Here is a 14063-nt window from a genome sequence, read left to right as displayed (position 1 = left end):
TGCTTAGAATCCTTTCCACAGCAGCAAAGAAAGACGACTATATTTATTAAGGCCACTCATGCTTAAATTCACTGTTTGTCCTTTAGAAATGCAGATTTTCATCTCCCACCTGCATACACGTGGAAGGGTTTCTTTCATTGACAAGGAAATGGATCAATACAAGAGTTGCACATGTTTTCCAGACTCGGTCACGAGTTTTATGAAGTTACAACAACTTTATTTCTTTTTTTTTTTAATCCCAGAGGAAGCAGGAGGAGTTTAATTCTCCTCAGGACCATGTCATTGTATGTAAAAGACCTGAAAATGTGGTCTCTCTCCCTGGCATGTGCTTTAAATAATGACTCTGTACCACAAACATGTTGTGTAGAGCTATATACAGATACACAGCTTTTGTGATTATTCCTCACTCATCAATGTTTTCATGTTTTATGCTGAAAATGTTTTGGAATCCATGTTGGATACTTATTTTCAAAAAAAAAATTGAGAAATGACCTTTCATTTACAGAAGATCTAAGCGTACACTCGCTGTTTGGACAGCGTTTGGATTTTGAGTATGAATGAGTCCCAGCTTCTTTGTGGAGACCTGCATGTACAGGAATGGCGAGAGTCTGAGGCTCGGCTGTGGCCCCATTGTGGGGGACGTGTGCCACACAGGGGAGAGGAATATGCAGGTGCCTCAGGCTCCAGCCAATCCCTAGTACAAACACAGGGTCAATAGAATTATGAATGATTAATTTAGATGTGCCATGCATTGTCAGAGACACACACCATGTTCTCATAAGGCGATTTCTTGGCAAGTATTAGTGGTTTAAAAAATTGATTTCATTTCCAACCTGGCCCAGAGGTAACGACTGGTTCCACCATCAAAATGTGGTTCTTCCAACCGCAGATTAAAGAAATAGAGGAGGGTAAAGGCTCACCATTTTTGGTGCTTTGGTTTCTCTGTCAAACACTCCATGCATCTCGGTATACAAACACTGCCAGCGCCACTCACTCACTCACAGAATTCACACTTTTTGATAATCTAATGCATTAGAGATGACCACTTAGACTGAACCAGCAGAGAGACGGGAGATGAAGCTAGTTGTCCAACAGAAGCTGAATCCACAGTTACGATCCCATGGAGTTCAGATTCATCCAGTGATGTTTAAGTAACAGAAGTAAAATGTTATCAAATAATGACATTCAGAAGAGATGAACACATTTTAAATGCCCGAATCCCGACCAAAATATGGAGGACCTGCTATTGTCTCCTCCTCCTCCACATTCTCCTCTCCAACGTGTCTGAATCCATGGGAAAGGACATGAGATGATGAAGGAAACACTGAGTCGAACAGACCGTGCTCAGTAATGAACGTGAAAGCTCCTCTTCAGTCTCCATGAGCGTTCCAGGTGGTGGTGAACAGTGATGTGAGCTGCACTGCAATAGATCATCAGAATATTGCTGCAGAGCTGCACCTGCCCTTTAGTCAGCCCTTCTGATAGCTGCAACAAGAAAGCACAGAGTTTAGCAGGGAGAGGAACTGGCAGTGAGACTGGAGTACTACGGGCAAACACTCCCCACCCCTGTGCCCAACCGCCCCCCGCTCTTTGATCAGGGCTAATGGGGATCAGGGAGGGTGGTGATGCAGAGGAAGAATAGAGTGAGGAGGTGAACAGGAAGTTAAATTATGTCCTGCAAACACATCTGAAGAAGATGCCTTTTTTAAAATAGTTCACCTAGAGATAGAGATGTCTCTCGATAAGCAAGAAGAAAGGGAACGGAAATAAGCCCAAATGTTACAGAGATTATTTCTATGTGACCAGATCATGTGTCAACATTTTTTCCTCTCCATGGTTTTCTACCATGAGTATGGTTTTTAAATTATTTTTAAACTTGACTTTTTAGATATTAGAGAATTAAAAATGGCCGAGACACCAGAAAACTTAACATTCACTTACAGATCTTCTAAGAGAAACTATTTAAAAGAACACAGAAAATCCCATTCCAAGGTATATACCTGGAAGAATGAAAAACAGGGACTTACACAGACTGCTTGCACACAAATGCTCACAGAAGCCTTACTGACAATAACCAAAAGGTAGTTGGAGAAGGCAATGGCACCCCACTCCAGTACTCTTGCCTGGAAAATTCCATGGACGGAGGAGCCTGGTAGGCTGCAGCCCAAGGGGTCACGAAGAGTCGGACACGACTGAGCAACTTCACTTTCACTTTTCACTTTCATGCATTGGAGAAGGAAATAGCAACCCACTCCAGTGTTCTTGCCTGAAGAATCTCACAGACGGTGGAGCCTGGTGGGCTGCCATCTATGGGGTCGCACAGAGTCGGACACGACTGAAGTGACTTAGCAGCAGCAGCAGCAGTATATATGCACCACAGAGTGTAACTCAACCCTCAAAACAAATGAAGTTCTGATTCATGCTACCACATGGATGAACCCTGAAGACATCACGATAAGTGAAATAAACCATTCACTAAAGGACAAATATTGTATGATTCCACTTACATGGAATATCTAGAATAGACAAATTCAAAGATACACAAAATAAATAAGAGGTTACAGGGGCTGAGGGGAGAGGGGAATGGAGAGTTATCTTTGAATGGGCACAGAATTTCAGTTTGTGGTAATAAATTCTGGAAATGGATAGTGGTGTTGATTGAATTATGCCATGGATGCATTAAATGCCACTGAACCGTACACTTAAACTGGTTACAGTGGTAATTTTTAGTGTATATCTTACCACAATAAAAGCATAACTTAAAAAAGAATATAAGCATATTGGTATCTCCTTAAACAGAGCAGAGTGAAATAAAGTTGGCTATTCTCCCCACCATCCTGTGGCTTGTGTGTATATGTTTAGCCCTAAACATAAGTGCAACAGTCAGCCGTGTGCATATTTCAAGCCCTGGGGAAGAGGTATCCGGAAGCACCTCAAGTTTTCTCACGGTCCCCGTTAAGGGTCCCAGGGTGTGGCATACAACTGCCGCCTGCGAAGAAATAGTAGAATGGGTAAGAAGAGAGGACCAGCCCACATCGAACCCTCAGGTGATGACTTTCCTCCCTACTGATGCTGGACGTTGTGTGCCTGCATGGTTATCATTCACTTATGGCCTTGGAATACTCTAGGAGTTTCTGGGCACATGGCAATAGTGCAGCTATCTGGGGAATAAGGTGGGGAGGGGAAAGATCAAACACAGACACACACACACACACAACTCACACATGTGTGAGCCAGTTTTTATATACAGCCTGAGCTGTCTGATTTGGTGGCTGATACACAGCATTTCTCAAGTCACACTGACTAATGAGCCAACCAAAGATCCCAGCGTCTGCACAGGTAGGCAGTTATTTTGAATCCTCGTTAAGCAGTGCAAATGAAATATGTGGCTTGGATGAACTCGGCTAATTCATACTCTGAGGAGTTTGGTGTAACCCTTCTGGTTAAGAAACTTGAATCAGGGCAAAAAATGACTTTTGCAGAGCCAGAGAGCTAGGGAGTTCCTAGAGCGGATCATATTACTCATTCTGGCACATAAAATCTCGGCGAACCTCGTATGAAAATTCTAAGTCAGAGCACGCTTTCTGCTTCATGAGCTGTGCATAGCTCTAATTCTTTTGTGCATTAAGCATTTCTTAATCGTCCTTTTAAAGGGCTGACCAATATATTAAAAGGCCACATGATTAAAAGGTAAAGAGAAACCCAAAGTAGTACTAAAATGTGCCGGTCATATTTTACAGATCAGGGAAATGAGTGAAAAACAATTACAGCGAATGTCCCATGTCCTTGATGTTTTTCCAAGATAAAGTAGCAAAGAACAATCATTTATTCAGTCGAGACAAAGATTTCCAGCTGGGTAACAGGTCACAAGGCAGAATACAGTGCCTCACGACTGCAACGCACTGCTTCAGGGTAAGGTTTATGCTACGGGAAAGGGAACTCTCAAAAAGTGTCGCCGCTCCTTCCATCAGACAATCCATTTGCCAGGAGGCCTAAATGGATTTGAGGAAAAAAAGAAATCTCAGATGACACTGCCAGCAGTTGCAAAGGCAAATGAACCCTCATTGAGGAGCAAAGAAGCATATACTTTAAAAAATTTTTTAAAAACGAATCCTGGCTTCTACCAAGGAGGCAATCTGGGCAGCCACCCACAGTGAGATCATCTTTGGCCTGACCTCCCTGCCCTGGATGGTCGCAGCGGCCCCAACCCCCCACACTCAAAGCCAGTGTCCTCTCCTTCAGCACCCACTCTGCATTCTCACCAGCACAGGCAACAGTGCTATTTCAACAACAACATCTACTTCATCTTGCACTCCCTGTTACTGCCTTCATTTACAATCCCATTGCTGTCAGGGTGGAGGGTGGACTCCTGGCTTGCTGGCCTCTCTCTCTGGCTCCACGCTTCAAGTTCCCCCTAAGCTGAACTGGCTTCTGCAGTCCTAAAGCTTTCTTTCCTCCTCATTGCACAGACTTGTCTTTCTGACGAGCATTCACATGAACCCTTGACCTGACTGATTCCTACTTATTCTTCAGTCTCAGTTTAGATTTCACTTCTTCCCTGGAGGTCTTTCCTGACCCTCCTGAGTGCAGGAGGGTGCACAGGAACTCACACACACTGCACTGCCCCCCTTCTGTGACATCCCTAGACTTCACTGTCCAATATGGCAGCCACTGAACACGTGTGTCTACTCAGCACTTGAAGTGGGGCTACTCCAACTTGAGATGTAGAGTAAGTGTAAAGTGTGCACCGGTGATACTTTGGATATATTGGATAAAATTAAATATATTTTTAGAGTTAATTTCATCTGTATCTTATTACTCTTTTCAATGTGGCTACTGGAAAACTCAAAACTACAGATGTGGCTTGCGATATATTTCTACTGAACAACATTGGTGGAGGCTGCAAGCTCTGTGAGAGCAGGGTCAGGCCAGTCTTGTTCACTTGGCATCCTCTATGCCATGTGCATTCAATGAACAAGTTGATTCACTCACTCTTTTCCACAGGTATTAGAGGGCACCTGGAACAAGCAGAATCCTAAAGTTCCCCCAACCCCCAAAGATTTCCTGCTGCAATCCCTGGCACTGGGACTATGAATATCTCACAACATGATTACAACTTTATAGATATAATTAAGGTTACTAATCACTTGACTTGAGAAAATGAGTGGGCCTAATTTAATCATCAGTTCAGTTCAGTCGCTCAGTCATGTCTGACTCTTTGCGACCCCATGAATTGCAGCATGCCAGGCCTCCCTGTCCATCACCAACTCCCGGAGTCTACCCAAACCCATGCCCATCGAGTCAGTGATGCCATCCAGCCATCTCGTCCTCCGTTGTCCCCTTCTCCTCCTGCCCCCAATCCTTCCCAGCATTAGGGTCTTTTCCAATGAGTCAACTCTTGGGAGCCCTTTAATAGCAGAGACTTTCCTCTTGCTGGTAGGAGAAGAAACTCAGGGAAATTTGGAACATAAGAGGGAACTGCTGTCTGAGAAGGAGGGGGCCACAGGGCAAGGACCTGGTAGTGCCCTGCCAGATCCAAGAGAAGCCAGCAGCTAATAGCAAACAAGGAAATAAGAACCTCAGTCCTACAACCACAAGGAACTAATTTTTGCCACAACCTAAATGAGCTCAGATGTGGGTACTTCCCCAGACTCTCCAGGTTAAATCTAGGCAAGTTAAACCTAGCCAAAATCTTGACTTTGGCCTTATAAATCTAAGAATAGAATTCAGTGGAGCATGAATGGTCATCTGACTTATAGAACTTTGAGATAATAAATGGGTATTGTTTTAAGCCGCTAACTTTGTGGTGATTTGTTATGCAGCATAGAAAACTAATATACCTCCTTTCTGTGCCAGACAGTGTGCTTGCTGCCAAGGATACAATAGTAAAAATAACAGACAATATTTGTGCCCTCACAGAGCCAGTATTTTCAAGAGTAAGACAAAAAACAAATAGATACATAAATAAGAGAATGATCAAATAATAAACTAGAAATTATCCATTTCTTATTATAAATAAATAAGAGAATTTTGTGCCTGAAAGGAATTTAACAGGGAGCTGTGACAGTCATGCTTAAGATTTATTGACTACATGACAATTTTATTCTAATTTTTTTAATGTGGAAAGATGTCCATATTTTTTCAATGAAAAAAGCAGATTACAGGGGACATCCCTGGTGGCCCAGTGACTAAGAATCTGCCTTCCAGTGCAGGGGACAAGCATTCAATCCCTGTTGGGGGAACTAAGATCCCACATGCTGTGAGGCAACTAAGTCCATGTGCTCCAACTACTGAGCCCATGCGCCACAACTAGAGAAGTTCACGCTCTGCAACAAAGACCCAACACAGCCAAAATAAATTAAAAAAAAATTATAATTCCATACATATAGTCCAATCTCATTTTTTCCATCACCATACCCATACTCACAAATGCGTATGCCAGAATATTGCTAATAATTATCTTCTCTGGGTGGTGCTTTAAAATTTTCTTCTTTTGATTTTTTTTGAGGGGTTATACTTTTTGGAATTTTTTTTTTTTTTCTTTTTTTTTTACTTTTTGGAATTTTTAAACCAGAGAACGTGTAATGAGTATCAGAGCAGAATAGAAAGCTATTTCTGTTATGAAAAAGTCAGTACTGAATGGGATCAGTGCTCTTGACTTGGTTTTTTCTAAGGGAATCCTGCAGTTGGTGTGCAGGGGTGGGGTGTTGAGGAGGGGGAATGCCGGTGAGCTGAGCACAGCAGTTGATTCCGCCCCAGGACAAGCGCCCCCAGGAGAGCAGGCTATAAACGTGTGGTGTCTCACAAATATTCCTTCAGACTGTTTTTCTTTGGAATAAAGACACCTGCCAGATTATGGCTTTCTTCTCCTGCCCTTTCAGTAGTGATTTGCAGAAACAGGCTGGGAGAAAGGGGTCTTTGGTAAACATGGAGGGGTTAAAGGGGAAACTGTTTAATAACAGTAGTAAAACGCAGGCTATTTTTGACATCTGGGTTAATGTCCATTACGCTCCATGTGCTTTCCAAATGTGTGCAGAGTGCCCCCAGGTACAAAAACAGACACCCATTCACAGCAGCTTTGGATGCCCCCGACATCGCACATGGTGCCCACATAAAAGCCAGTGCCTGATAGGCTAATGAACAGTCTGAAGAGAAGAACTAACTGTTCATTCTTGGGGTAGTGGGTATCCCAAAGGACAACTCCACCCAGCGACTCTATTCCCAGGAAAACCCAATAGAGTTGTTTCTGCTCAGAAAAAAAAAAGAAAAAAATCTATAACTACATCTGTGTTATTACTTAACATCTTTTAAAACGGGGGTGGAATGGGTTTCTCGTTTTCCTCATGAAGATTTATTTATTATTGTTGTGATCAAAGTGGCAACAAATTATGTTAAATCATTTAATTTTCTTGATAGGAGCAACCACCTTGAAGCCATAATTCAAAAATATGAGTGGAGAGCAACATGTAACCTTATGAGTGGCCTCCTAAGGCTCCACAGGGCAATAAAATGTAACACTTGGGAGCCCAAAGAGCTGGGGCTGGGGGTGGGCCCAGCAAGACCTTAGCTCAGAATTGATAACGCTGTTGGGATGGTAGAGCCTGCTGGGTGGGATGGGAGCCCTGAGAGTCCCCAGATTTCATCTTCGCCTTCCATTTCTGTGCTGTGGGGTGCAACTCATCCCCAAGGCTTTAAGTGAAGGGATTTGGATGAATTCAGATGTGTACGACAAAATGGCAGAGTAGACTGCTGTGCCTCCTAAGACTTTATTTTTGCCATTATTATTGTGGTCAGAATTATTCACAGCTAACGCTGTGTGCACACTGTCTGCCAGGAAGGGTGCTCTGTGCTTTTGAGAGAACTATCTCTAACAAACTGGACAGATCTATGATACTGACCTGGTTGATACTCCCTTAGCAGGAAACAGAAGCTTAAGGGAAATGTGTGTGTGTGTGTGTGCTAGTTGCTCAGTCGTATCAGACTCTTTTCGATCCCATGGACTGTAGCCCACCAGGCTCCCCTGTCCAGGGAATTCTCCAGGCAAGAATATTAGAGTGGGTAGCCATTCCCTTTTCCAGGGGACATTCTCGACCCAGGGATCAAACCTGAGTCTCCCACACTACAGGCAGATTCTTTTACTATCTGAGCTACCAAAGAAGCAATATGTACTTTGGTTAGATTCCCATCTTCTGGGGCTTGATTTGAAACCACATTACCTTGACTCCAGAGCACAGTCTCTTCACCCTAAGGCCAGGATTTCCTCAAGCTCTGTCTTTTATGCTCTACTGTCCTGGTTTTCGTGGCCTTTCTATAATGCCTGCCACCATAAACTAATATTTTTCTTCAAAAACCTTTTCTAAAAACAAATTTCCTTCTAAGGAAAGATTTGCTGTAATACCCCAGTGGAGTCACAATTTGTCTAATATATCTTATGACAATTTCATAGCTATTAAAATGAAACTACTTACCTGTGAAACACCTAAAACTATCTTCTCGTGGGTATAGAACCCCCTGCCTGCCCCAGGTGTGTCCTGGAGACCATTCCCACTGCCCTGGGTGGCCTTCGGCACAGCAGCTCCCAGCCTGCGTTGGCCAGCTTGAGTAGGTGCCACATTCGGGCCACCAACCACTCCCAGCACCGACGCTTTAGGCCCAGCTACCATGGGCCCACTTTGCTTCTCAATGGTCAGATGGCAGCAGAAGTACAAGTCAGAAATCCGCCACACATCAGCGTTAGTTACTCTACGTAATTTTTACAAAAAAAAAAAAAAACATTGGTTGAGTTTGCCTTAGTTGTAATTTTTTTTTCTTAAAATAATACCTTCCTGAACCTGAGAGACTGCCTACCAGCTAAATGCCTTTGTCATTCTACTCCACAATTTCTCGGTCTTGGCACTGTGGACATTTACCAGAGGACATTTACTATGGGCCGGGTAACTGTTGTGAGGACTGTCTGGTGCATTATGGGGTGCTTATTAGCAGCATCCTGAGCCATTGCCTATTAGAAGCCAGTAGCATCACTCCTTCTCTCAGTCTTGACAACAAAAAATGTCTCCAAATGTTGCCAAATTCCCCTGGGGTGGGGGTAGGCAAAATGACCCCCATTTGAGAACCACAGGTATAATCAATTGCTTTTATATTTAATTGCTTGACAGTATAAGATAAACATTGTAAAATTTGTAAGATAATCGCATACTATAAGATATTTTGGTAAGAAATGTATATACATACATGCATCCACCAACCCTTAAAAGATATAAATTTTGCAGAAGTAAAGATCTATTTCAAAGCTGCCATCATATTATTTCAGACACGGCTGCATAGATTTAAGTCCTGTGGAAATAGGTACAAGCTAAGTCGTAAAAGTAATGAAAATGTACTACTTATCTGACATAAAGTAGAAATGCCACAATCCTGAGATAGTAAGACACCTAAGACACTTGCTGAGCTAAGTGAAAAGGTAAAATCTAGTTTAAATTTATAGCATTCCTTCAGTGTCCCTCTAGGAGTTTGGCATTTTGCCAGGGTTCCTTGTTAAAAATTTGTTAAACGTGTTTGGCATTAATGCAAACACAAAGTGGTCATTTGTTACAAATTCTATTGGAATGCATTCATTTAAGGCAATGAAGTAGTTACTAGAAAAGAAAAAAAAAAGTTCATTAAGTACATTTTAAAAATACAATGATGTATGCAGTGTGTAGCTGTGGCGCCCTGGTGGCTGTATAAATCGCTGACAGAATAACCACACATTGTGTTTAGTTTGAAATTGGAATCTTTTAAACATTACTGATAGAACAAAAACTGGTTTTGTTTGTTGTCAAAACCCATGTTAGTCTTTCTTCTCTGAACTAGTTAAAATAACCAAAAGTTTGGCATACAATTTCTAACATTTCAAATCAGGGAAACGTATAGGTTCAAATCATGCTCTGGGAATCTTTTTGGAGTGCTGGCCTTTTTGGAGATGATCCGACAAAGACAATGCCCCCCCTCTCTGCCCCCGGAGAGGGAGGAAAATGGCCCTGTCATTTTGGGAACCCCACATCTTGGGAATACAGCACCTCTTTGTCCTCACGGTTGTCTGAGGTTATTGGGTTACCTGCAGAAGGAAAACCATCAGCGCCATCATGGAGACAATGGAATCCTATGAGCAAATATCCTAAGCCTTGTGTATAGAACTTGCACCTTCCTGTCCCACCCTGCACTGTTCACACAAAGGAGATATTGCTGAGTAAGGGTGACTCCTTATCTCCCTCATGAAACAGTTCTGAAGCTCAGCTTTTGAGGAAACAGGCTCTTTGACATTTCATGACATTTGGTCCTGCCCATAGCTTGCTATGAACCTATGTGTGGCACATGTCATCTCAGGATCCCGAGATGCTTGATAAAAGCCAATCCTAAAGGTGAATAGAAAACTCATGTACTGGGACTTCCCTGGTGGCCGAGTGGTTAAGAATCTGCCTTGCAATGCAGGAGATACAGGTGTAAACCTGGTTGGGGAACTAAGATTCCCATGCCATGGAGAAACTAAGCCCACATGCCACAACCACTGAGACCCCAGGCCAGAACTAAGACCGGAGGCAGCCAAATAAACAAAATAAAATTTAAAAAAGAAAACTCAAGTTTCACAAGGACATTCAGAAAGTATTCACTGCCATCCTCCTCTCTCTCTCTCTTTCTCTGTCATATGGGAACCACAGCCCCAAATTCCTGTGGCCCCCAAACCTCTCTCTAGGTTGGCCTCTTTCACCCTCTGAGTTTGGTGTTATCCGGGCTGCCCCTGAAGGAGATGGATCCAGGGTCTTGAAACCATCCCCAAGTTCAAGAGTAAATTCAGACAAAACCTGGCATCCTTCATGGGGCCTGAAGAAGTTGCCCTTCACAGATGCCAAACAGGACCAAGAAGCAAAAAGTCTAAGAACGGGGAAAACATACTTATCTCCAGGAGCAACCAGAGTGCATGAGATAAAAGAGACACACTGAGTATTGCAGAGCACACCTTGGTTTTAGACGTTTGGTGGGCTCTCTTTGAGAAAAAGATTGACTGATAGTTGACTGGTTCAAACTTGACAAAATGACATGGTCACAAGAACACACCATTAGTTAAGGCCTCTCCTGGGACCTGGGGAGAGATCTGTGTACTTGAGGGGCCAGAAGCTTATGCCCTGTTAGATTTGTGAAAAATCTCTTCTGCTTGCAATTAAAGTTTATTTTTGAGAATATGTTTTCACATTCAGATGAGAATAAAGGAAAACATGTTTTCAAATCCCTTCTTGACAAGGATTTAGCTTTAGGAAAATCTTAGAAAATCTCATCAGAGCAAGAGGTAGGGGCGGGAATGAGATGGCCCACCTAGAGAAAGGAACTGAAGAGGCATCTGAGGGAGTCTGAAGCATGAAGGAACAGTTTGCTATCTCAGGTCTGCAGACCAGAAGTGGCTCGGATGACAAGTGTTTACAGCAGGATCTTCACAGAGCCAATAATGGCAATTAGTCCCCTGGATTGGAAGGCGCCCTTCCCGCATCGCCAGGCTGAGGTGGAATGTCATTTACTCTTGGGGCTGGCAACTAATTAGGGGTCTCTTTTGAAGATCAAGGTTTTGCGATCCCTGTTTCTTAATAACATGGTTGGCCTGCCGGCCACCTGGGTCCAGGCGAGACCTCCCTCTCCCCCTCCCCACACAGCAGGCACTGCCTGAGGCCAGGAGCAAGTGTGGGCAGGAAAACACAGATCCTGCCACCGGGTGAGCGACTTAACCTCTTCACCGCCAAGGTTCTGCAACCCAGGGCTCCATTCAGCAGCCTGGAGACAGAGACAATTGGTCTCATTTCTCAGGAAGGGCTGAAGGCCTCAGTGTGTTATGCAAACGCTACTTAGCAAGGTTTCATATACGAAGAGGGGCAGGGGGACTCCACTTGTCCCGAGAAGTGGTGAGTCAAGCAGTTCTTAGCATCTGCTGCAGCTTGGGCCACTTCCAGATGGAATTTTAGAAGTAACCAGCGACTTCTGGCAGCAGCAGAGCAGGGAGGACACTGGAACGCACCTTCTGGAGTCCTAATCTGATAGGTCATCAGACCTGAAAGCAGGGTGCCTGCGCCCGCTGACCTCTACCAGGGCCCCCATGGTTGTGCTGGATGAGGAGGCGCAGCCTGCTATGCTCTTTAAGACACGGTGGAGGAGAGAGAAGCCAGAACAGCAGGAAGAGCAAGCTGCAAAGAATTAAACTTGTAACAAGTTGGGCAAAGCACAAACATCGGGAGAGGCTGATCCTTTGGCTGTTGACAGGCTCTGGCCCGGGTTGGTCATGGTCACTAAGCCCATCAGCGTTCCGATGTGGCAATGGCTAATGCGGCAAGTTCAATGTGATTTTAATTTTGGAATGCTGCTTACACGCCGCCCACAGTGGCCACCGAAGACCAGCAACCCCACTGCCATAAACACAGTCGGCACTGTCAGGGATTCTGAAAATCATTTTAAAAATGGTTTCTTTTTGGCAGATAGGGGCTGAGTGGAATTTGCATTTGATTAATTGTACTTTAACTTCAACGTGCTTCAAACTTTTTTGTGTGTTCTAAGCAACACTAAAGCAGAGTTTCCAGCAACAAAAGGAACCAGGCTTCTTGGGGCAGTAGCAGACTCTTTGGTAAGTGGAGAGGGGAACATGTCAACACAAGCCAGCAACCAGCTGAGTGGAGTCAGTCAGGCCTTTTAGAGATAGTCAGGGTCTCTGAGCTTAGTAAGCCCTGATCCATGCTCCTTGCAAATCAAGGAATAGGTTAAAAAAAAAAAAAAATGTACCAAGTTTTTGGTCGGTAGAGTCGATAGTGAAGTGGATTGTTAAGTGAGACACAAAGGCAAATTTAGTTTGGATTTTATATTGTTTTTAAGCATGTTTGTGAAAAGCACGAGAATCCTTCCTTCCTTCTTTCCCTCTCTCTCTCACAATTGTGAAAGCGTCTACTAAGAACCATGCAAAGTCCTGGGACCTAGGACGGAAAAAGACATACACTAGCTCTGACTTCATGGAATGCACACTGAGTGAGCCTGTCAGACACTGTGTTCAGTACATAATTAAACTGAACATGTGATTATTAATTGAAATTGTAGTAAGTGCCAAGGAGGCAGAATGGCCGGCAACATTCACTGAGGACAGCACTTTTGCTTTACGGTGTCCAGTCCCTAACACTCTGAACAAGTTGCTACGATTAACTCATTATACTGCTTCAGAAAGAGGCACCGAGAGGTAAGGACACGCACTCAAAGTCACACAGCTAGCAGGTGGTGAGGCCGTGGGGTGAATACACACAATAGGACCTCAACTCCCAATTTACAGGAACAAATCAGAGCCTGGACCTGTTCTGCCAAGAGAGTTGGAAAGACTTTCCAAGAAAGTAAGGTCTATGTTGCTGTACATACGCCTATTGGAAGAGAAGGGCTTCCTCCAAGACAACAACTTCTTCCTGTTCTTCCTCTTCTCTACTCCCCCACTGCTCCTCCCCCTTCCCCTTCTTTTGCTCTGTGCTAGTTGAAAAGTAAATCTGTGGATTTCTATGTATTCTGAGGGTTTTGCCCAGACTCTGTCCTTTCAAATGAAGTTTTAGTCAGTGCTTTTTGTCTGTCAACATGAGCTCACCTACAGCCTCCTTCAAAAGCTTCCGCTTCGGAGTATCAAGCCATGGGCATCTTCCTTCCCCTCCAAGAGTTTGCATTACGGCCTTCCAGCTTCATGGTATTTGGGATGATTAATCACTTTTAAATATGAAAAAAATTAACATGTCTGAAGCAGGCTTCTCCACTGTCAAATGTTTTGCTTTAACATAGATTCAAAATGTCTCCCTTCCCTAGCAATTCCACAGCAATACATTTTCTGTTGGAAATTCAACGGTAGGAATCCCATGCAGAAGCCCCAAGCAATATATCTTAACATCTTAATTTCATTTAGGAGGAATGCAATGATTGATCATTTATCATTCTGAGATTGAATGAACTATCTGGAGGATTCCAATCTATTGCCTCTATGCAACTGATGGGATATTCACATGTCTTCTGGCTGCATGAGGGCTTTG

General features: G+C 43.6%; 1 protein-coding gene across 6 annotated transcripts in view; it reads right to left on the bottom strand.

The window, feature by feature from the left end:
* Positions 1-215: 215 nt before the first annotated feature.
* ERC2 (ELKS/RAB6-interacting/CAST family member 2) overlaps positions 216-14063 on the bottom strand; it is a 957804-nt gene continuing 943956 nt past the window's right edge. For all 6 annotated transcript variants that reach the window (XR_014064002.1, XR_014064001.1, XM_081524874.1 and 3 more), the window contains one exon: positions 216-1485. Coding sequence is in view for 3 of the 6 variants with exons in the window: in XM_081524874.1 (XP_081381000.1) it covers positions 1345-1485 (141 nt within the window). In the remaining 3 variants the exon portion in view is untranslated. The remainder of the gene's footprint in view (positions 1486-14063) is intronic.

The sequence above is a fragment of the Giraffa tippelskirchi genome, chromosome 9 (assembly GCF_054371585.1).
Source record: "Giraffa tippelskirchi isolate mGirTip1 chromosome 9, T2T-mGirTip1v1.2.pri, whole genome shotgun sequence".
NCBI classification, from domain to species: domain Eukaryota; kingdom Metazoa; phylum Chordata; class Mammalia; order Artiodactyla; family Giraffidae; genus Giraffa; species Giraffa tippelskirchi.
The sequence above is the reverse complement of the archived record's forward strand: the minus strand, read 5'-3'. Positions and strand labels throughout refer to the sequence as shown.